The sequence below is a fragment of the Populus euphratica genome, unplaced genomic scaffold (assembly GCF_000495115.2).
Source record: "Populus euphratica unplaced genomic scaffold, PopEup_1.0 scaffold1.1, whole genome shotgun sequence".
In the NCBI taxonomy this organism is placed as follows: domain Eukaryota; kingdom Viridiplantae; phylum Streptophyta; class Magnoliopsida; order Malpighiales; family Salicaceae; genus Populus; species Populus euphratica.
In genome coordinates, this window is record NW_011499845.1 from 5,112,706 (window position 1) to 5,137,406 (window position 24,701).

The window sequence follows — 24,701 nt, forward strand, 5'->3', positions numbered from 1 at the left end:
CTTGATTCGCTGCCAGAGGGATCTCTGCAAAGGCATGGATGTTTGAAAGCTTTTTGCAAGAGAAATTGCTGACACCAATGGATTTCGAGAGACCCGTGTGGGCATTCTTCACATACGGATTTAAAACCCATAGGCAAAGGGTTTCTTTGTTTATGAGGAGCTCATAGGTCGCTGGTTTTCTTTGTATTGGGAGAGGGAGGCAATATTATTTGTTTTTTCTTAAAAGTCCTTGGAGTTTTCCTTTAATCTAATCGGGACTAATTTGGTTTGGGTTTTTCTGTCTTCTAATTTCTCCTAATAATCCGATTTTTGCCTGCAGGTTTGAGTCAGGCCCTAATCATCAACTCATGGGCTAGAAAAGCATGATTATTTGACTCAATAATCCAAGTTCTATTTCAATATTGGAATCGGGTTTTACAGTTGCTTTGCTGCTACCAAAAGACAGGAAAATCACAGAGCATGGTAATGCGGCATCTTTCAATGGCAAATTCACTGCAAAATGAATATAAATAAAAATCCATTACTGTTTCAACAAATCATGGGAATCCGAGTGAATCGTACAAGCAAATGGTGTTGCCTAGCAACATTATTCAAGCACTCGTCGTCCAAGAAAAAGAGAGGCAATGATTATTTTTTGTCACACCAACAAAGCACGGGGTGCTGAGAGAGCCAGTGACTCGACCACATGATTTGAAGTAGCATTTCCATTACTGACCACATGATTTGGAGTAGCATTTCCATTACTGCCTAGATCCTTATTATTGTCCTTCAACTCGTTAGCAAAATCATCGAAACATTCATCCAAGGTACGAAAAGCTTCATCGGGATATAGAGTGCCAATTTCCACATCATCAGGGCCATTGATTGAGAAATTAGACTGACAACCCTTGATGAATATATCATGTGTGAATGATGCAACTATGCTTTCTGGTATGTTATTCTCTGTCGAACGGGGAAAACAAAAACAAAAATAAAAATAACTTGCAATGTTTTAAAACTAAAAATTAATATATCATAGAGAGAAACCAGAATTAGAAGGATGACCTGCAGCAATAGCAAGTAGGTCTTCTTCAGTGACTGTAACTCTAGGGAGGGTTCTTCCGATTTTCTTTTCCCACAGAGATGCAAGCTCATTCATGTTATAGAAATTGCTGGATGGTCGAAAATGAACTGATTTGTTGATAGCTCTCACATCATCCACAACTTTCATTGTAAATTTTCCAATGTCTGTGCCAGCAACAAAGTAAGCTGCATGGATCACGATAGAGATCAGAGCCATTTCATTACCGAGCACAAGTCCCCTATATATTTTTTTCTTTCATGAAATTCGCTTCAATTTTTATTATATTTTTTCCCATTATAAACCCTTTTCAAATTATATCATTACGACAAAAAGAAAAAAAAAAAAAACAGTAATATTATGCCTTAGGTTTAATATAGTTAGTAGGTAAATACATCTCCAAGCAGAAAACACTTTAAAAGGCAACATTTACCACTATTACAGACACTCTGTTTAGCCGGGAGAGGAAGAAGAAGAAGAAGAAAGGTGTTGCAGACAGGAGTGGCGTACCCTTAACGGTGCCATCACCGTATATTTTGAAGTGATCCAAAGGAGGCAGAACGTCAGCAGGGTGCTTGTTATCGTAGTAAGGCCAAGAATCAATTGAATTGCAACAAATATAGCTGTAGGGTATCCTATACTCCTCAATCAGCCGTCTGATTACACGCTTGTCTTTGTACATCTGCAGCCCTGGCTCTACAGGATCAGCCCTCACTACATCATGCCCAAACTCTGATGGCAAAAATCTCTGCAACATAAATAAACACCCACTTTGTTAATGAATTTGACTCCTTATATTTTCCTCACTCGAAATTATTTTTATACATATAAAATGAGAATCTTAACAAAATTAAATATTATTACTACCTTAACGGTTCCAACAGCTTTGATAGCCTCTACCAGGGCAACTTGGTCCAATACATTTACACCCCCAACTGCTGATATTACAATGTCAATCTCATGATCTTTAAGTATTTTCTCCATGTTTTCCCTGTCAGTAATCAACCCCTATATATGATCGAAAGAACACACACCCGAAATAATTAGAGGGGGGAGTTGAATGATTGTGGAAAATATAACATTTCACATTGTAGTAATCTTATGAGACATACATGTAAAATTATGGCTCCTTTGTCATGAAGAGATTTGAGAACTCTGGACTTGGAAGGGCAGCCAGCAAGACCAGGGCGGGCAAGAACATAGGTTGGTCGACCGGCGTCTAGGCTAGCTTTGGCCACGAATTGACCGATAAAACCAGTTGCTCCGGCTATGAGTATTCGGCTCTTCGCTGTGGGGATAGAAGCTGAAACAGTCATGCTTGCAACTATATAAATAGTTTCTTGCTTTTCTGTCGGCCGGATTTAATAAGCATAAAAGAGGAGGGCTGAAAATGGACTAGTGTGTAAACAATAAAGAAAGAAATTGCCACAGTTTCTGAGAAGAAGAAAAGGATTGACAATTTTGAGATATAACCACTAGGATACATTTATATAGGAAACGTTATGGGAATATTAATTAATTAATGACGGTCCTAGCAGTTTTGATTCAGCTGCCCTTCAACAGTCCAAACTGGCCTAACTTTTCATTATCTTAATGAAGTGATACGCATCTCACCAGATCAAGCCCGTCAGTGCTCTTGAAGCATGGTTGACTCTTAGCTTCGTCACCTAGCTCTCTTTTTAACACTGACGGGTAGCTAAACTCGTGCAGGAGTACTCCAACCCTTCGTGCAGGAGGACTCCTGTAAGTTGGTTCTTCCATGCGATCAATGACAGCCTAGTTTGAGGTTGCATGACCAAATTGTAAGCTTTCTTCTTTTTTTTTATCGAGTTTTGATTAAAATTTAAGTAATTACTGGGTTTGCAATCATTGACTGGCGTCCTTTTAAGAGTTTTTTTTTATGTGCTAATCTAGCACCAGGTGCCTGGGGCTGGAAGGCACTTGCACTGCAGTAGTTGATCGGCTAACGCAGTCCGATCGATGTTTGGGCCTTGGTATCTAAACATCCCTTAGATCGACATAATCCATACCAAAAATGAAATTATCTCGTTATCTTTACCCTCCGTTGCTTCCCTTTCGTTTCTCTTCAGTAAACTTCTTTGAAATCAATTATCAGATACCAGCGTGACAAAAAATAAAATGATATGAACCTGGTTATCTCAACTCCTACGAAATACCCATTTCTTTATTAAAAAAAAAAAGGAAACAATTTTGATGGTTGGATGAGAGCATCTATGACATTTGCTTCTGTCAGATCACAGATGGCCTTGGCTTATCATCGTTAGGTTTCTACGTTTCTTTCTTTTCTTTTCTTCTTCTCGAAACACGAACGACTTTCTTAATTTTAACGATTGAGATTTCAATTTTTCCTCGACTTCCTTTGAAGTCTTTTCTTTCTTCGTTTCCTTAAGGGGATTTCTTCGCAAGAAATAAATAAGAAAATTGAAATACCTGCTCCAAAGTAGTTCTCCTCGCGGCGCACCATTTCAAATACTCATTGAGATTTGTCATTTTCTACTTGGTGACATAAGTTTTGTTCTCATTAGGGGAAAACATGTGGATGAAAGTTGGATGAGGTTTTAATTGGATCCAATGAGAAGTTTTGAGTTTAGAATCTAGATAAGAGATATGCTGGAATCTCACATGAAAATGTTAGAAATGATTAGAATGTAAAGATTAATGTTGTTGAAAGAACATGATGAAGAGAGAGACGATTTGGTCGGAAACAGGAAATTAAGCGCATGAGTAAATTAGTTTGAGAGGCCTCTTGTTTTCTAGGAATGAGATTTTTATCCGCTGAACTGGTATATCCATTCAGTGTTTATTTTTTTATTTTCTCCTTTTTTCTTTTTTATAAAAAAATAAAGTTAAAAAACTACAGGGAACATTAAACCTCCAAATGCGTTTCGAAGAGATTGTCCTTGTTAGTTTAGTGGGTGTTTACATTTATTGCCTTGCTCTTTTCCTTATTTTTTATACAATATGGATTTCATTTCATAATCTTCGTTTCTAAACATGATTTAGTCAGATATAATGTAAACTATACATCGTTGAAATTGTATATTCATTTTAAAATTAATTATTGTAGTGTTTACTCTCGCTATTATTTAAAGCATTCCAAAACTTTGGTGGTGTAGATCCGGTCCTTCCAGGGCCATGTTGGGCTGTTCAGCTGGTTCGTGTTTTTGTATAAAATTATTTTTTGTTTTTTATTTTTTTGATATATTAATATTAAAAATTATTTTTAAAAAAAATATATCATTTTAAGATATTTGTAAATAAAAAATTTTAAAAAATATTTATTATCATAATAACAAATATTATTTTGGTATTGGAACGTTGAAAAAAATTAGAGATCATAGATGCTCGACCATCTATTATTACATAGTTTAAAGCCCACGGATTTTCTTGAAAACAAAAGGTAAAACAAAATTATTCAAGTCTTGGTTTATCATTGTACTCGCACCAACCACAATAAAAATAATTTTTGATTAATAAGTGATGTATCTAAATAAAATTAATTTAAAAAATCCCTCATAAAATAGGTTCAACAAAAATATTTCTTAAATTCAGAGTTTAACATCACAAATCCAAAATACATCAAAAAAACCAAAAACAATAAGATTAAATGTAGTAATTCAAACTCAATTCCCTAAAAAAGTAAAAACGCATGAGCTTAGGCTTCTAGGTAGGGTGCGCTCCTTGTTGGTCGTACTATCACGCTTAACATGAGTATGGCATGCCAAACACTCTTGATGTTAGGTGTGTATCCCAACAACCCCTATGAGCCAACATGTTTGGGTCTGAGCAACATGTTCAGATTCATTTCTCATCTCTAATTGGCTAAAGTCCAACACTCATCTTGGATTTTTTTAGGACCTCAAGCGAGTTTATTGGTATTTTATATTAATCAAATACGTATTATTTTAAGTTGAATACAACTCAAAAATATTAGAATGATAAAATCACATTCCAACCCATCTTCGTAAAAAAAAATGATTTATGAGTTATAATTACATTATAAACCATTTAGAACAAAGTTTCAGAATCTTTTCATTCTTTACTGTATATATATATTTAAAATTTCTCTAAAATATTATTGTATTTTTTTTTATAAAATTACTAATTTTATCACCGAAAAGTATTCATATTTATTAAATAAAATTTTTTACATGTATTAATTACTAGTTACTCGACTTATAAAACATCACCTACTATCAGTTATATATATATATATATATATAGAAAGAATAAATTCAATTATTAAAACTAAAAATTCAATCAATTAATTGATATATTAATTTTATTTTTAAATACCTTAAGTTTTAGAACACATGTTAGGATTTTAGAAATCACATAGAAGTAAATTGTAATCAACTAATTAAGTTTTTTGCTCTATTTAATAGGAAATACATCAAAAAAACCAAAAACAATAACATCAAATGTGGTAACTCAAACTCAACTCCCTAAAAAAATAAAAACATATGAGCTTAAACTTCTAGGCAGGGTGTGCTCCTTGTTGGCCGTGCTGTCACGCCTAACATGAGCATGGCATACCAAACACTCTTGATGTTGGGTGTGCACCTCAACAACTCCTATGAGCCAACATGTTTGGATCTGAGCAACATGTCCAGATTCATTTCTCATCTCTAATTGGCTAAAATCCAACATTCATCGTGGATTTTTTTAGGACCTCGAGCAAGTCTATTGATATTTTATATTAATTAAATACGTATTATTTGAGTTGAATACAACTCAAATATATTAGAATGATAAAATCACATTCCAACCCATTTCCGTAAAAAAAATGATTTATGAGTTATAATTACATTATAAATCATTTAGAATAAAGTTTCAGAATCTTTTTATTCTTTATTGTATATATATTTTTAAAATCTCTCTCTAGAATATTATTGTATTTTTTTTTAATAAAATTACTAACTTTATCACTAAAAAGTCTTCATATTTATTAAATAAAATTTTTTACATGTATTAATTACTAGTTACTCGACTTATAAAACATCACCTCTATCAGTTATATATATATATATATAGAAAGAATAAATTCAATTATTAAAACTAAAAATTCAATCAATTAATTGATATATTAATTTTATTTTTAAATACCTTAAGTTTTAGAACACATGTTAGGATTTTAGAAATCACATAGAAGTAAATTGTAATCAACTAATTAAGTTTTTTGCTCTATTAAAATAGTGTAGTTATAATTATTTTTTAAAATGTTTTTATATTAAAATATATTAAAATTATTTTTTTAGATCAACACTTGATAATCTAAAATATTAAAAATTAATTTATTTAAAAACGTATTTTCGAACATTATTGATGCATACAGATGCCTACCCGGACCATTATATATGGACCACCACGTACAGGGGGCGAAGATGGTTGGTGAGGATAGATCAGCTACGCGATCCAATCATAAAATCGTCGGTGAGGATAGATCAGCTACGCGTTCTCATCATAAAATCATGATTCGTGGAGTATACGAAATTGATAATTGGGCTAAGCTGTCAAAAGAAGCAAGCTACATGGTTAGAAGTTAGGACTGACGGGAATAGTTATGGTTATTTTTTATTTAAAAATATAATGGAATAATATTTTTTGTTTTAAAAAATTTATTTTCAATATTAATATATTAAAATATATGAAAATAAAAAAAAAAATATTTTTAAAATAAAAAATAAAAAATTTATTTTTTAAAAAAAGTAAAAAAATAAACTGAGCGGAATCCGAAGCTCTGCTAGACACTAAAATCGTGAGGCCACAGGCCACCTACTGCCTAGCCCCCGTCGACGTCTTGAATTTGGTCCTTGAACGGCACATCAAACTACAGTTGAAGGCCAATAATTAGTTCAAAGAAATCACATAGCTCACGCCAATGACTCGTATCCATGGCCATCACAGGTGTTGTCTCCTCCTTCGACTAAACGTTCTGCTTTAAAATACGTTTCTTAGATTTGAAGCTCAACGACTAGTCACCGTGGATGACCGCTTTCCACGGTAGGTGTTGATTGGGGTTAGACTAAACTATGGATGAATAAAATCTCACGGAAAAGAATTCTTCCGCCACAACTCCATGTGATTAAAAAAACCGAAAAACCGATTAGACTGAAAAAACCAAAAAAAAAAAACTAAAAAAACCGAACTGAAAAAAAAAAACTGATTAAACCGATTAAAATTTTGAAAAAATCATCCGGTTCGGTTCGGTTTTGGTTTTATAACCAAAAAAGCCGAAAAACCGAACCAAACCGAAACCGAAAAAACCCGAGTCAAAACCGAGCCAAACCGAGAAAACCCGAGCCAAACCGATTTGAACCGGTTTTTCCCCTAAAAAAACCGAACCGAACCGAACCCGGTCAGTTTGACCCGGTTTCGGTTCGGTTTCGGGTTTTTTTTCAATTTTTTTTTTTCAGTTTGGTTACTTTTTTTTATAAAAACCGAACCGAACCGAAAATGATCACCCCTAACTCCATCCCTTTTATTTTTATTTAATGGAATTGCAAATTCATTTCTTAACATGATCTGTAATTTTTTATCTCTGAAATACTTTTGATAATTCCATGCATAGATTTGAAGTTTCAATTCTATTTTATTGTTTTCTAGTTCATACATATATAAAAAAAATGATCTTAATAATAAAAAAAAAATATGGGTTAAGTACTTGTCTTCACAGAACCCCATTCAGCTGCATCGGCAATGGAGGCAGTAAATGTATTTAAATATTCCATGTTGATGGTGGAGGCAACTTATCCTTGTGTTAAAATGTTTATTTTTGTATTTTATATGCATTATATTCTAGTTCTTTTCATAAATAAATAAAATTGTAACTAATTTATTACATGATCACTCTTAACAATGCAGTGGATTAAATAATTTTGGCTATGTAAAAAATAAAACAATATAAAAATATATTATGAACCTTAAAATTATAAATGCTGTTTAAAAGTGTGGTGGTATTGATTTTGAAAATATTTTTTTATTTAAAAATATATTAAAATGATTTTTTTAATATTAGTATATCCAAATAATCAATAAACAGTGAATAAATTAATTTAATACTAAAAAATTAAAAATCTTTAAAAATACAGTTAAACTACAATACTAAACAAAATTGTAATATATAAAAGGAGTTTAATAGCTCTAGCATCTGAAATTGTTGCTTCTTATCAAGCTCTTGTGCGAGACAAGACGAGTGATTGGTGTTTGTTAAAAGAGTTGTAGAGAATATTATAGGAATGCTAGAAAGAGGCAAAGATGAAAGTTAATGAAGAGAACAGGTATTCCAATACATGTTTTTTTTTCTCTGATTGCGTTACACATCGCCGAAATGTGCACATAAATTTTATTGATGTAGCTTTTATTAAGCATTAAATGATGAAGCTTCCATCAAGCCTTGATGGAGCATAAATATTATAGTTATAAAATACAATTTGGTTTGATAAGTTAATTAAAATTTAAAATTAAATTTAAATTCAAAATTCAAAATTAAAACTAGATCAGATTTAAAAAAACTAGAGAAGGTTATAATCCAGAATAACCCAACTGACTTGATTACCATCCAATAATCTGAAAAAAACTCATGATCCGGATGGGCTACCGAATCGGGTTTCAGAGCCCTGCTAAATCAACTTGAGTTTGCTTCTTTTTGTTTCATGCCATCGCCGATGAAGCAATTGACCCACAACAGCTAGAATACCCTGGCTAACTTGATCGCAACCTAGTAATCCGGATAAAACTTGCGATCCAAACCGGTTTCGGAACTCCGGTAAATGTACTTGAGTTTGCTTTTTTCCGTACCATCGCTGGTGAAGCAATGGACCCCCTTGTTTTTTAGGTTGCACCTGCCGTGCAATCTCAGTTTGGCAGTGAAGATTTTAGAATAATGTTTTTCACTGTTCAATGCAGGGTATACTTCAAATGGAACCCTGTTTCGAAACAGACACTAACTAATAATGACCGTCCATTATTAGTGAATTGTTTTAAATTTATACTAAATAGGATAGACTCCTTTTGTTTTAATATTTTCTTTTACATGCAATTCTCTGATCTTGTTTCTCAAAACACCGAGACGTACAACAACTGTTGTTTACAACTAATGATGCTACGAAAAGTCTAAGATTATTGTATCGTTGAAACAAAAGCATGGTTACCACGTCTTAATCAGGTCCATTTCGTTAAAAATTTAGGTTAATAATTGGCTTGAGAAAAACTATTTAATCCACTGAGTTAAATCATAACCCAAGTAATTCTGCAAAACCTAATAGAAATTTTATTTTTAAAATATATTTTTTTCACAGCAAGAAACCCATTATTTTTTTTAATTTGTTATTAATTTATTTTAAAGTTATCACATAAATATTAGAAAAATATCTTTTTTTTAATATGGTATTTGTTATCCTTTAGTATGTGTACTATATATTCAAAAAAAAAATATTTTTAAATATTTCGACTTAAAATAATAATATAATATTTTTTTAGCAATGAATAGAAATTTTTTTGAAATATTTTTTGAAATTTTATTATTTATAACATACATATATATATATATATATATATATATAGCTTATATCTATACAACATTGTTTTTAATTTTTATATAAAATATAAAATATTTTTTTTGTAACTTTTTAAAGTTAATCGATGATCATGGGATAATAATGATGTATTTTTTAAAGTTAATCCGTATAATCCAAGACACACTTTTCTCCCGCGGGGAGCACACCTTAATCGATGATGATGGGATAATAATGATATATTTTTTTTCTTGTCTCGTATTTCCATTGTGTGCTGGGCAGGATATCACAAAACATGATAAAATTAAGTTGTGAGTTTTTTACTGTACATTGTCCAAGATTATTTGGAAAAGAATCACACGAGGGAAAACAAGCCTGTCCGATAAATACGAACAACTTTTCTCTTTCATGTAGCAATCTCGGTTGGTGATGATCGGATTAAAAAAAAATTATATTTATTGGGCCTTGTTTTTCATCATAGATCTAAGGCTTTGATAATGTTCTCCTAAGTTGTATGATATGCTTGGGTGCCCACCTCGAGAACAAGTTGTGAAATGTCTGGTCTTGTTCAAAATTGGTCTCATGGCCAAATCCATGTTCCATCATAAAGGGTGGAATAAATCATTAAAAAAAAAAGACAGAGAGAGAATTTTGTAGTTTTTGATATTATTTATCTATCTAGCACTCATTTATTTTTATATTTTTTTAGACTAGGATTTGACCAATTTTATTAAAATGAATTCAGGGACATGCAGGAATTTAATTGATTTTTTTTTAATCTAGGGAGTAACAAAAGACATACTCACACACACACACACATATTAAATGTATCTTCATAGTTAATGTCTACAGAACCCTACTTTATTTTATGTAACTTTAAGTCACGCAGTGATTGTGGTTTGATTTCCAAGATCCAGAAGACTATTTTCTTATTTTTGACCGAAGATACTTCAAACAAATCCTGAAGTCTCAACAATTAAGAATGTTTTACCGATCTGTGCTACTATATAACAATTTATTATTAGGAAATACACTTCAATCCACAGCCAATGAACAGAAAGGGAACTTTGGAATTTGAGTCTGACTATAACACATTCTACCTGACGACTGAAAAGATCTTATTATTTTCAATACTACCTGAATTGTTCATGCATTTTCTTTTCCAGGAGTGAAAAGATCTTATTATTTTTTTCAATACTACTTGAATTGTTCATGCATTTTCTTTTCCAGGAATGCTCAAATGTCTGACTTTTTTATTATTTTAAAATGATATTAATCGTGTCTAAATTCTCATAAATGTTATTTTAACGCTATGCTTTCGGATTTTTAAAACGATCAGCTTATTCATGCCATCGTTGGACCGTTATCATTTATTTACTATTCCATGCATTCTCTTATACTTAACTGGGCATCGTGAAAACATAATTTAGAGACGTCTCTATGTATAAAAGACATTATAGATTTTAACAAATTTATATAAACGAACTGGCTAGCATGGTATTTGATGACGACAAAGAATATTAAAACTTCTTAAAAACGGAAAATATACGAACACGGAAGGTGTAGGGAGCGCAAACATTTCTGATTTATTGAGACCATGTATACGATCTCGTACAGGAAAACCGTACATAACTCCTACTTTATACGTACTGATATGAAGACCATACATATCCCTCACACTAGAACTGTATAGCGTTTTAGTGCATCAAATATCGGTGTCCTCGGGTGTGCTTGTTTTCGTGATGTGGCCATGTTTATTCTAAAAAGTGATTTTTTTTAATTTTAAATTATATTTTTTCTATTTTTAAATTGTTTGATATACTGTTATTAAAAATAAATTTTTAAAAATAAATAATAATTATCTTCATATATTTTTAAATAAAATATACTTAAAAGAAAAAAAACCTACCACACTACACACCAGTTAATGAGTGCTAAATAAAAACATATATAATGAAGAGCTTACATTTAGGAGCAGCCATTTGTATGGTAATCTTTTTCTCGATCTACCTTGTCTCTGAATCCTAACAACTATTATCTGAATGATAATATTTTAATATTACATGAGTAATTATTTTTAAGATATTTTTTTTGAAAATATATTAAAATAATATATATTTTTTAAAAAATATTTTTAAATTTAATATACCAAAACAATAAAAAAACACGAAAAAATTAATTTAAAAAATATTATTTTTTTCACTATTTTTTAAAATATTTTTATTTAAAAATGAATTGAAATAATATATTTTTAAAATTTATTTTTAGCATTGATATATCAAAATAATTTTAAAAATATATAAAAATAATTCAAAACTAAAAAAATCAATTTTTTTAAAAATCACGATCAACCACGATCCCAAATGTTGTTTCCAAACCTCCTTCTGAATGGCAATCGTTTGGAATTAGTTGGAAGTTATTTAACTTGCATTCGGATAAATAAAATTTTAAATGACTCGCTAAAAATGGTAGTCAAGACTCGAAGTGCACTTTAAATCAGGCAAAGTGGTAACTGTATGAGTAAGCGTACGTACAGCTTCGCGGCAGCAACCAGCAGTCAACCCCACTTCCAGGAAGTAATGATTCTATTACTAATTCCCTCCTCTTCACTGACATCGTACATAACAAAACAGTAAGAAAACACGGTTTCAAATTTCAAATGACACCAAATTTATCATTAAAATGACCAAACCACCATTTCAGGGGGGACATTAAAAATGGTAAGAAACAGTACCTCCAAATAACCTCCTCCTCTTTCCGACAGAGAGAAGCGAAGCAGAACAGAGAAATACCATCCCTTTATGGTTCTGAAACTCTTTTGATTCTTTGATCAATCTTTTACTACTTTCTCATGGCTGGGTAAGTTCCTTTTTCCCTTTTTAAATTCAAGAATCACATTGTAGATGCATAATCTTGTATTACTACCTGTTTCCAACTTGCGCTGGTTTTAAATAGTTATGGGTTAATGGAAGTTTTGCAGCGATCTTTTATGTCGATCGGTTGTTTGGGATAAAAGATCATCTGGGTTCTTGTTAATATAGGTCTTTGTGTGTGGTGTGATGTCAATTTGGTTGCGTTGTTTCTATGTTGAAGTTTTTGGGAGGTGATACTGAATATTACAGCTTATTGAGGTAATCTCAACTTGGTAATCAGTTTAATTTGATATAGAGGTTCGAAAGGAAAGTCTTTTTTTTTTTACCGTTGGTTCGTATCCGTGTTTGCATCGGGGGTGAATGCAATTTAATTGTAAATGATAGTGTATATAATGATCATGCTTTTAGTTAATTGTGATTATTATTGTATGTTTGTTGTTGTCCATTGATGGTGGGGTTATGGAAATTTCATTAATTTTTTTGTTAAAAATGAAGTCGGGAAGAGGAATTTTTTATATTCTGTAACCATAATTTCTTAATTTTTAGGCAGAAAGTGTACTTGTGGCATTACATGCACAAATAGTGACCTGATGATGTCACCATAGCAATTTTCCTGATATATTCATCTTGATGTTGTTAAAGCACGTGGTATGGCAAATTGCTTGTCTCATTAAGAGCGATTTTCAACACAGATATTTGATGTTATTTTATAAGATGAAGAACTCATGGTTGTGATATCCTTGATTTTAATCCCATGTCCTTGAAACATGGATTTTATAGAGTGCTGATTAGATCCATGGAGATAAAAATTCACGGCTCGTTTATTCTTCAAACAAACATTTCCATGCGGTTAGTACAGCCATGTAGTTTTGTAGATTTCAAACCGTGTTCCCATATTAACACCATTTTAGTTTTCGTTTAGGGAACTTAATACATTTAAAGTAGGTTGTGATAAGATTGTAGACATCATATTCTTTTTAAGTTTGTGATTTGTTATTAGCCATTTAGTTATCAATGGGAGGTGTGTTAAAATGTGATTCACTATGACATATTTCAGTACATGTTTCTGCATCATCTGACTGCATGGGGGTACCGGTCCTAACTGAAGTATTTTTGAGGCCCTAAGTCTTGTTTTTTCTTTTCAATTTTGTCTGTTTCTGAGATTGTTTCAGTACTCGTGTTCTAACTCTAGTTGCAGTTAAGATTAGTCAGTGTCGTAGCCCCAGATCATGGTTTTGATTCCTTTTTGTTAAATGTATCCAGGCCATGGCTGGTGGATGGTAATAGATTTGCAACAAAAATCAAGAGTGCATCCAGCGCCAGTAATCATGAAATAGTTGCATGGAAGAGTGATCCTTGTAAAACTTGTCCAAATTGCCACCATGTAATTGACAACAGTGATGTATGTTCCTAACCACTCTCAGACCTCATAATGTTCTCTAATGATAATGTATTGAATTTTATCTTTAAAAGCATGCCTTTTTTTTTTGGATATTGATTCTAATAAGGTGAAATATATACTGAAAGTTTACGCAAAGTTGGTCTCTAATATGGCATATGCTACATATGGAAACATTTTAAGTTTTATGAAATTCCTGAGGATCACAATAGCTTGCAATTCATTTCTTCTAATATCTTTTAAGTCATGTATCTCTATATCTAAATGTAGCTGAAGACATTATTTTCTTTACTTGCAGACACAATATATCATGCAGTACCATCAATATTCTAATTTATTGTTTATTGTGATCCTTCTGTAATGATTTGTTAAGTTTGGTTGTCTCAATGAAGTTGTTGGACACATACATGTTTATTCTAGAGGGAGTTGACATTCTCCTATTTTAGGTGTTCAACTTGTATTTTATTTGATCATAAGTAAAACACATGAATAAAGAGGGAGAGGTGAACGTTTGAAATTCTCAAAGAAAAATTTCTCACTGTTATATTTCCCTCATAACTGATATTTTTCAACCTTTTCCCTGTTATGATTACAGAAGCCAAACTGATCTGCTATATCTGATTCATATTTTACGTGTTTGGATATAATTTTTTGCAATGTTATAAAGTAAATGTATTTATTGGTGTCTGTGTACTCAGGAACTAGAGTTTCTCTGATGTTTGTGCATGTGTATGGAAGCATTAAATCTCAAGAAATTGATATTACTTTTGGGGGGTGCATAGCCCTTGTTATTGGATTATAAATTTGAAATGATACAAGGACTTTCTTCTTCCCCATAGTGCTATCAATGCAACACCATTAGCTGCAGCCATCCACCAAAAAAGCAATAACATGCACCACTGTATGGCAATAGGATCACTGTAAATTATTAATGATGCATTGGGGTTTAAATTTTCACGGGACTTAACTTTTATACAGGCATGAAAAGAATTAGTTTTCTGAATAAATAGATTGGGAGAAATAGGTGGATCATGGTTCAAGATTTACGGATGTGTGATTCTGCGATTAAATGAATGGAATAGTACAGGGGTCTCAGATTGGGTTTGTAAAGCTAAACTGAATCCATGATGTTTCTTGTATGAATGTGTATGCTCTGTCTATTGTTCTCCATTTTTTGCCCCATTTCTTCCTTGGTGCTATTTATTATGGCAAGTAGCCAGAATGATCCTTCTTTGCTAACCTTTCTTTTCACCAAGTTAATTTTTGACAAACTACCCTGAAGCATTTCTAAACATATAGAACAACTGAATGTCTACAGGTTGTTCAAGAGTGGCCTGGATTACCCAGAGGGGTGAAATTCGATCCTTCTGATCAAGAAATTATTTGGCATTTACTTGCAAAAGCTGGCAATGGAGAGATAAAACCTCATCCTTTTATTAAAGAGTTCATTCCAACTGTTGAAAATGATGATGGAATCTGCTATACCCATCCTAAGAATCTACCAGGTTGGTATGGAGTCAGCTTGATTTTCAACTTTGATTCTTACTCTTTAGTTTTAGCTCTCAAAATCTAAGTCTTTTAGGTGTTAAGCAAGATGGCAGTATATCCCACTTCTTTCATAAAGCAATCAAAGCATACAATACTGGGACTCGAAAGCGTCGAAAGATTCAAGCTGATGATTTTGGTGATGTCCGCTGGCACAAGACTGGCAGGACCAAACCAGTGATCCTGGATGGCATTCAGAAAGGGTGTAAAAAGATTATGGTTCTTTACACAAGTACTGTCGGAGGAGGTAAAGCTGAGAAAACTAATTGGGTGATGCACCAATATCACCTTGGAACAGGGGAGGATGAGAGGGATGGAGAGTATGTAGTTTCCAAAGTATTTTATCAACAACAAGCAGCGAACAAGGGAGAAAAAACTGAAGAAGATTTATCTGAAATTGCTAATGCAGTGTTTGCAAAAGTAGATCCAGTCACTCCCAAGTCTGTAACTCCTGACCCACCTCGCGCTGAAAGGCGATGCCAAGATTTTGACCTGGGAAAGGAATCTACTAATGTTTGCACAGAACCGTATGCTGAGGTAAAATTTTCTCCCTTTGATCGTGTTTTAAAGAGTGTCCTTTTTTGTTTCTTTGCCATGGAAAAGCTCGAATTTGTCAAATTTTGGAGCATAACCTCTATAGTCTGCATTTTGTTTTTCATCCTTTAGAAATGCAGTCTCAAGGAATTCCAATTTTGGGTGCTTGTTCTTTGTAAGACTGCATTTTGCCTGTAATAAAGTTAGTTGCACGATTAAATTGTGCCAGTTGATTGTCCTTTGGATTGTTTAGCCTCCTCATCCTCTGTGATACTAATCATCTCCAAAGTACTAGGAAAAGGACAAATTTCAGAAAGGCAAAAATACTTGACTTGACTCACTGAAAAAAGAGTAAGTTGAATTAAATTACAAAACCTGTGATTTCTGTACTCATGAGATTGTGTCGTCAAATTTGTGACATGAAGCAGTATTCAAAGAAATATGGTGTCCACTGACTGATAGACTTGGAAGTTTTTCTATAAGCTATTTGCAACTACAGGAATTTAATTTCCTTACACTAAATTGCTTATGAGATAAGAAGATTCTGACATGCGCCCCTTGTGGCTTCTCCTTAGCATCCCGGGGTTGAAAATTTAGAGGAGGCTAATCTTCGACATGAAAGCCCCTGTTACAACCACCAACCAGGGATGGAAAATCATGTTGATCAAATGGTAAGTGATAATGATAACTGTGCCGAGGAAGGGACAAAATGGTGGGACAGTGAGTCACAAAATCTGTTGGATTCACAACAACTTGTGGAAGGGCTATCTTTGTGCGATGAGTTTCTTCAGAGCCAATCCCCAAGCAGGGGTGGACATGGGACTGGAGCGAGTGGCAAATCTGGTCTTTCTGATTATGCTCGTTTGGGGTCAGAGCACTTAAAGAAAGATCTGGAGGAGTGCCAGAATCTGGAACTTGATCCAGCAAACATAGAACTTGATACACCTCCAGAATTCAGACTAAGCCAGCTTGTATGTTGTCATCTCCTACATTTTCTGTGCCTTCTGTCTTATACAGCACATCTTGTTATTGCTTCAGAATTTTTTGTTAATGCTAATGCTGTCCTTAAATGCATTTTGAAGGAATTTGGATCGCAGGATAGCTTTATGGCATGGGGTGAAGGCAGGGTGGCTGACTAAACATGGTCGTGCAATTTCAATCCTGATCTTGGAAGGGGGATCATTTTTATGTTTTAACTTATTTTACTCTTCAACTTTTAACTTCGCGTGGATGCATTTTGAAACTATAATATTTTGCTGGATAACTTGAATGTCGTTCATGTTGGCGAAGTTACTATTTCTATAACCTATGCTATATTTTTAACTACGCATTTCTATGGGATGGATCAAGGTTATCGTCCGTTTCTCTCCTCTTAAGAACGTAAAAATTTGCATTTCTGTTACCGAATCTAGTTCCAAGTCTTGGTGCTAATGAATTCAAATACATGTTAGAAACTTAAACCACCAAAGGGTAATCTACATGCCAATTGTTGACCTTTTCATGGGTTTCATTCTAGATAGTGGTTTTGACTGTCGACTCATTGCACGTTCTGAAAGTACGGTGCCGAAGTCAGTGTTGCATAAGTTCATGATTAGTTGCTTCTATTAACCTGGGGTAGAACTAAAAGGTCACTCAGAAAGTGAAAGGCCACAAACCCAGCTTGCACTGAGGGGTTGGAATCTATTGGTGTATGCAGTTGGTAGCTATTGTCTGAAGGGAAATTGGTCACCCAAGTCCAATCAAGACTAGTGATTCAAAACTCAAAAATTTTTCTGGTATTGGATGGGTGTTGGGCGGCGGGATATGGGATTTTTGTGCAAGTTAGTTTGTTAATGACCTCCTGTTTTGAGCTTTTAAGAAGCTCAGTCGAAAACGAGTGGAACATAAAATTATTGGAGGGTTTCATTGTACGTCAAAACCGAGGAAAATACAAAGGAGATGGATTTAACGAGTCAAAGTGCGTGACACAGGTTGGAGTGCCACGAAACATTCATGAACTTGTTAAAGCATCACCAGATTGAGCAAGGCTGGCTTGAAAATGGCTTGAGAAAGACCACCGGGTCAAACCTTATCATCTGTTCAGAGGTAACCGGCACAGTTGTTTTGTACATGGGCAGCATGATTGCTTGTGGGGAAGCTGGAATAAGACCCATCCTAGTAAATGCTTTGGCTGGCAGCATGTCGTGAGGGAACTGTTCTAGCTGCTTTAAGTGGGGCACCCCTTCAGTGTCGAAGCCAAACCTGCTCGTGAAAAAAGCAAGAGAAGCTGGGTATTGGTGTTGTTCTCAGGGTCCAATACTCGGGTTAGGACTTCTCTCGCTTTTGGTGCCATCATTCAATTAAAGAAACAGACAGATAGGACCTCTACATCCTGACCGGTTTGGGCTCTAACAAAAAATAAAAAAAAAACGCCAATTATTTCGTCTAGGACCATGTCTGTACCTTGCATGTTCATGCATTTGGTTCCAACTGCATTACAAAATTGAATCAACAGGATGATATCATGAAGTTGTTCAGAACGCCAAGTATCTCTCATGTTTAGGTAGTAAGAACCATCAACGACATGATTTTATTAAGACACCAATCACTTAATACTCATTAAAGGGCATACTAGCTATCAGGTTTTGCATCATATAACAGTTAATCAGGTTCGTATAATTAAGATAAAGTGGATAACTGCTAGTTGGCGTACTGATCATGGGCTGACTCTCTTAAGTCAATTGATGAAATCGTTTAGTTGCCAAGACCTTTCCACCTTCGGGAAAACATGGGTTTTAGTTGTTCAACCTTCGAATGATTGGTATAAAAACATTCTTAACAGAGACAATGATTCTAATTACCAGAGCCAACTACCGACCAGCCCAGTGCTCAGTATCTGCTAGAACCGAAATGCTGCGTGTTCTTAAATAAATGATCAAGTCTTTCTTATATAATAAAACTATGAGAGCAAGTTGATCAAATCGGATTGATAACTCATAGTCACTGCCCAATAACTGATAGTAGCAACATATATCTCACATAGAAACCAAACCGCCGTCGCTGTAATTAGACGGGCAGCGAGGCCTTAAACCTTGTTTTTCAGATGATTACACAGGAATAGTTCACCTGTTTTCTAAACGAGCTGTCGTCTACTATCAAACGCCTCAGCTGGCGGGGCTAACAGTTTCTTGCCTTGTTGTAAATTTGGTTGTCAGTTGCCACCTCATTGCAAGAAACATGTCAGTGAATTTCAAATGGCCTGTCGTCCGATGAGCAACTACTTTCGTCCTTGCAGAGGACCATTCGTCCTCTACTTGGCGGGAAAGCCCTTGCCATCTACTAACAGAACTCCACGAGTGGAAGCCAGGCATACAGCTTACCATAAGCCACAGCAAGCAACGACTCGCCACTTGCCCATTAATCAATTGAGCCCAAAATAAACGTTTGGTCATTGGTAATGAACTGTGTAAATTTATAGCATTAGATTATAGCCCATGCATGCATGTTTTAATTTTAACCAATCCTTCCAGAAGGCTAGGCTTCTTCTTCCTCGCCTGTCAAGCTACATATTGATTATCTTCTGATTATGTTGTTTCTGAGCAAAAATGACTTCAGAAGCGCATGGACATTCAAAACAACATGATGTGAGCAGTTGGAGAATGCTTAATTTGCTGTCTTACAAAATTAACCTGCATAAACCATTAAAGAACGAAGAGGGGGGAAATGGCTTAATACCCCCAACAAGCTTTAGTTGCCTGCAAAATCCACGATGTGGACTGTGTAACTGAGTTGAAGCACCTCGAGACCTTGTTTGAAAAGTTTCAAAACCTAATTTTGAGATGGCCCCTTACAAACACGCGCGCGCGCGCGCACAGAGGCAACATTCAAGCGAAGAATTATTGATAACAGAGAAAATCGGGGGGTCCCCGTGCCTGGTCCTGGCCTTGCTCAGCTTCTTTTTCTTTGTTTAATTTGCTGAATGCTGATTGAAAAGGAATCAGACATGGTGGGGTTTAAGAGGAGGAGGTGCACGTGGGCTTCATAAAAGCTGCTGTTTTGACAATCACCTCGGGTCATCTCCTTCTCCATTTGTTTAGACAGGACAGAGTGAGAGGTGGCACCTTCTTATGTGGCCGACAGCAGAATATTAAGTTTGCAAAACTCAGCTTCTGTTCACCTGACATTACCGACCCACTAGCTCCTACCAGGAGTATTTTAGAATTTTAACACATATCCATAGAAAAGTTGAGAAAAATAACGTGGATCGAAAACGACAGTCGACGAGAATAGTAGTTAAAAACAACGGACCGCTAAGGTTGTTAAAAAAACAATCATGTTTTTTCATTTTAATTAACATATATGTAAAAAATTAATTCAAGATTTCATAAAGATTTAATGAGTAAGGAATGAAATTCTTAAAGGTTTAATGATTAAAAAGTAAAAATAAAAATTTAAAGATCAAGAAAAAATATATCACCAAAAATACATCAAAATTTTATTTTCAATGTATGTATTATTGTTAAAAAGAACTTAACAAGATAATTCTAACTACACATTAAAGAATTATTAAATATGGTTGTAATTTATTGATGGTTTTGTTCAATGTTGATTTAAGGTTAATTATAACCTTATTTGATATTTTTTCAAAGTATATTTAGAATTGTGTAGTCAAAATCTTCTTAATGATATTAAATGTGCAAAAAATAGAGTCTTGTATGTCTTTAGTGATCTATTTTTATTTTTATTTTTATTGTTTTCTCATTTATTTCTTCTGACACATCAAATCACCATCTTATTTTTTGTCCTGACTATTAAATCTTCAATGGATATTCATAAAGTATTTACTTAATTTTTATTAAGGTTAATTACTTCGCAAAGAAAAGGTGTTTTGAAACATTCACTAAAGAATGATTATTTCAAATAAGGGTTGTATAGAAAAAATATTCTGAGATGTGACTGCTATTACAAGTAACAATTGTATATAAAAAGAATGTTTAAAAACAGGATTGTGATTATACTTAAATTATATTATTTTCTGAATGCTTTTTTTAAATGTGTTATTTTCACAAAAATTTTAGAGAAACATGCCATTTTTTAAAGAAGAAATCCCACTACTAGCTGGTAGTTACTCCAGAAAACATGTTTGTTGATGCATTTATGTTAGTTGATTCACCCTTTACCAGAAAAGTAAGGAAGGCACGTGCGGTGGAAATTACTGCCACCATCATCAACATCTTGCAACAGGTGTACATTTGAACTCCCCTCTGCAAACAGTATGCAGACAAGATGTCTCACCTTATTGCCATTTTTATGGATGTCAGAAACCATCATCGCCTGCAGCCGTCTCCATTCAATTGGATTGTGCACCTCCATCTTCAGCAGTAAATCCGGTCTTTTACTTCTGCTTTTTTACTACTTAAATGGCGAGTTAAGTTTTAATGTTTTGATGGCACTCATGTACACGTATTGATGTGCCTTGTGATATTTTATCTAAACTATTAAACTCAGTTTTGTGCTTTCAAGATTTGAACCTTGTCATTGATCAAAAATATTATGAATTCAATTTGTTTTTTTTTTAAAAAAAAAACTGCAGAATCAATGTGATGGGAATTGAAATCAGAACCAGATTTGCATGCATCAAACCTCTAATCATTAGTCCTCAATTTCTTGGTTTCAGTGCAGCGGTGGAGGCACTGTTATGCAACGTCGTTTTGACTTTTGTGGTATCCAGACTTTCTTTCTCAGAGACAGTATAAGTCCACTGGTATCTCTCATTTTTCTAGCTCAAACTACAGGGAAGCAATTTCAACATGCTGGGGAACGGTGTAGTATCCTTGTCTCGATTTTTCTTTTTCTTTTTTTTAAAAGAACCCTTTGATGCTTTAGAATAGGGTTTACAAAGTGTATTCAAGGGCCAGTTTTCCTATATTTATATCCTACCAAGTAATAAATTTAAATCTCTAATCTTATTTATCTGATTTAATTTGCACATTCATTATAGCTATAATTTGTTATTTAATATAAAATCAAATAGTAGTGAATGTGTATTGGCTTAATTATGTTTGAGCTGAGTTTCAAGCCATGTTTGTTTGACAAGTATTCTTATTCTATTCATTAATCATCAAATAAAATAATTATCTAAAAAAATTCATCAATTTATATTGGTTTGGACTAGTATATATCAGGGCTCAAATTAATTAAATTGCCATACCTTGCATGGAATGAATTTAATATTCCATTCAAAACTCTATACCTGGTCACGAATTTTTTATTAAGGAAAAGGCAAGCAGCTAGTGTTATACAGTAAATTTATAATACGAGATTTTATTTAATAATTTGATTTTTTAAATTTAAACCAAGCTTTTTATATTACAAAATATCTGTAAATTTGACTATTGAAGTATAAAGAGTTTGGTAATGACTAAGATTTATTCTTGAAATTAAATTGCATGTTTGCTCAAAAATCAAATTCTTCTTTATTCAGATTTAAGATATTAAGACTAATAAAAACCGCATCTCCTCACATTAAAAAAAAAGGGAATTCAAAAGGGAAAGAGAGGCGTAAAATTATCCCATATATCACTTCTTTCAGTCAACATTAGAAGCTTACAATCAATCCCATAAATCACTTCTTTTAGTCAACATTAGAAGCTTACAATCCCTAGGATAAAAAGTTTAGATTCTGGAAACTGGAATGTCACAATCAAATTCATCATCGTGAGATATAAAAAAGGAAGAAGAAAAAGGTATGGACCGATCTTGACACGTGTTATCCTCGGATGAAAGAAGTTACGGTTTTGGTGTGCAGATGGCCTCAGAGTATAATATGCATGGATGTATGGAGGCTGAGCAAAACCCGTCATTTCACTTGGTCGCTTCTTTCTTCTGTTTTGTTCACAGGCACGATACAGTAGAAGAAACAAAAGTGGGGGTGCTGTTAGACGTAGCACTCATCTTTTGCCGTACACGTGTCACACGTGAGTATGGGTTGTAACCCAATAATTCACGAGGGCCACAAAATGAGTTTTGACCACAAAGCCACCGCAACTAGAGGCTCAAGGAAGATCCACAAAACCCCTCGGACATCTTTTTTGAAAGAACTAGCAAGAAAGGGACTGGTGAACAGACCATGCATTTACCGAGTAATTATATGAAAATTAGTTGCTATTAGCCATCAAAACTCCTAATCAAAGCGGACAGCTGAAGGGATGGATTGTTTCTCAAGGAAAACCAAGGAGATCTAATGTGCTCATGAAATACTGCCTCGACATCGATGGACACAGGATTTGGAAAGCATCAATGATAAGCCATTTTCTGTGCTTTACTTTGACGCCTTTTTGGACGTGTCTTATAGATAAGTGGGAGATAACATGATGATTAAACAGTAAGGGCTTCTGCAATATCATCACAGCTAATCCTCACTTCAAATGATTAAGGGACCTACATCTTCCTCACGGTCCATTACACGGCTGCCTCCATCCAAACCCACCTTCACCTTAGCCAGTCACCCAAATCTACAAAAAGAGTTGCTACTTTTTTGAGCTTCTGTAGCGAGCAAGATTAGCTCTCATATTCATCCTAAAAAACAAGAAACAAAGAAAAAAAAAGGTGTAAATTGACAGTATAAGTTTCAAAATACTCTGAATAATTTATTCTCTTTAGCTGTACCAAGTAGATTTGACACATAAATGAGTTTGAATACATCCATGATGATTACTATCATGGCTGTAAAACACTGAAAATCTCACATTGGTATCTTACGGTTGAATATTATCTCCTTCTAATTCCCACACCCTCTTCGATTTATTGCAATGGAGTTCTAGTTATGGGATTTGCATATTTAGACACTCGGGACAAAATAATAACTTAGAGATGCATCAATTTTCCTTCCTCTGCATTCTGAACTTTATCTCGATCTTAAATCAACAATCCTAGCAGTAGCTGCGTAATTCTAACAAATATAGAAACTTATAATGTTTAAGGCAGGAAAGGAGAGGATCTCCCCATCTCTCCACCTGCAGAGATAACACATAGATGTACCTATGGCAACTCTTTTTACATGAATCTGTACATGCGCACTAGTGACCCTGAGGGGAAAAAAAAAATACAAAGCTAGAAAACTGGAAGGAAGAGGTAGAGCATCAACAATTGCAATGATTTGTTAGATAATATCGAAGCTTTGATTCATACTATCCGGTGTATACATTGATTATCGAAGCCCCATAAGGCCAAGCCATAACAAAATTTGTTAAAAAAAAAACAGCTCTCCCATAATAATTTCCAGCCCTGCCGCAGCTATTTACACTCCACCAAGAAGAAAAAAGGGGGAAGATTCCTTATCCCCGCCGTAACTATGGCTAAGAGGAGATCATAGTGTTAATCATGCCAGCATATTAACATGACCACACATCTCCTTATTATGTAAAGCCTAGCCCTCTGTTCTCTAAGGACTGCTCCTAGCCCTTTGCTTGAAATCCTTCTCTTTGAGCTCCCCATGCGAGCACTGTTCATCTTCATCTTTAGTGATTTTTTTTTTATTTTTCTGGAGGGGGGGGTCACTGTTTGAATTGAATGGAAAATGATTTTTGAGCTACAAGTTTGTGTGAGTTGGCTTGAAATGGAAGTGCAAGAAGGGGAGGCTGTTTATATAGTAAGATGGGTGTGGTCCTAGCTCATACTGGTCTAGTAAAGAGCCAACGATGGGGCATGAAAGGGCGTGCATTGTCGCTAAACCCACCAGACAATGCCAACTAGCCCCCACAACCCCACTTGGG

The 24,701-nt window shown here is 34.1% G+C and overlaps 3 protein-coding genes across 3 annotated transcripts; 1 reads left to right on the forward strand and 2 right to left on the reverse strand.

The window, feature by feature from the left end:
* Positions 1 to 460: 460 nt before the first annotated feature.
* Positions 461 to 2,533, reverse strand: LOC105123652 (leucoanthocyanidin reductase-like). Its single transcript, XM_011023347.1, has 5 exons — positions 2,173 to 2,533; positions 1,928 to 2,068; positions 1,571 to 1,808; positions 1,045 to 1,248; positions 461 to 942 (listed from the first exon to the last, which is right to left on the reverse strand). Exons 1-5 carry the CDS (start codon positions 2,374 to 2,376, stop codon positions 638 to 640), a joined length of 1,092 nt encoding a protein of 363 aa, XP_011021649.1. The 5' UTR covers positions 2,377 to 2,533; the 3' UTR covers positions 461 to 637.
* A 9,590-nt stretch (positions 2,534 to 12,123) lies between these two features.
* Positions 12,124 to 17,324, forward strand: LOC105123661 (NAC domain-containing protein 8-like). The gene is made up of 6 exons (XM_011023357.1): positions 12,124 to 12,456; positions 13,734 to 13,872; positions 15,188 to 15,374; positions 15,452 to 15,951; positions 16,524 to 16,919; positions 17,031 to 17,324. The coding sequence occupies exons 1-6, from the start codon at positions 12,449 to 12,451 to the stop codon at positions 17,085 to 17,087; spliced, it is 1,287 nt and encodes a 428-aa protein (XP_011021659.1). The 5' UTR covers positions 12,124 to 12,448; the 3' UTR covers positions 17,088 to 17,324.
* A 6,742-nt stretch (positions 17,325 to 24,066) lies between these two features.
* LOC105123669 (uncharacterized) lies at positions 24,067 to 24,556 on the reverse strand. Its single transcript, XM_011023365.1, has one exon. It carries the CDS (start codon positions 24,442 to 24,444, stop codon positions 24,304 to 24,306), a length of 141 nt encoding a protein of 46 aa, XP_011021667.1. The 5' UTR covers positions 24,445 to 24,556; the 3' UTR covers positions 24,067 to 24,303.
* Positions 24,557 to 24,701: the final 145 nt, after the last annotated feature.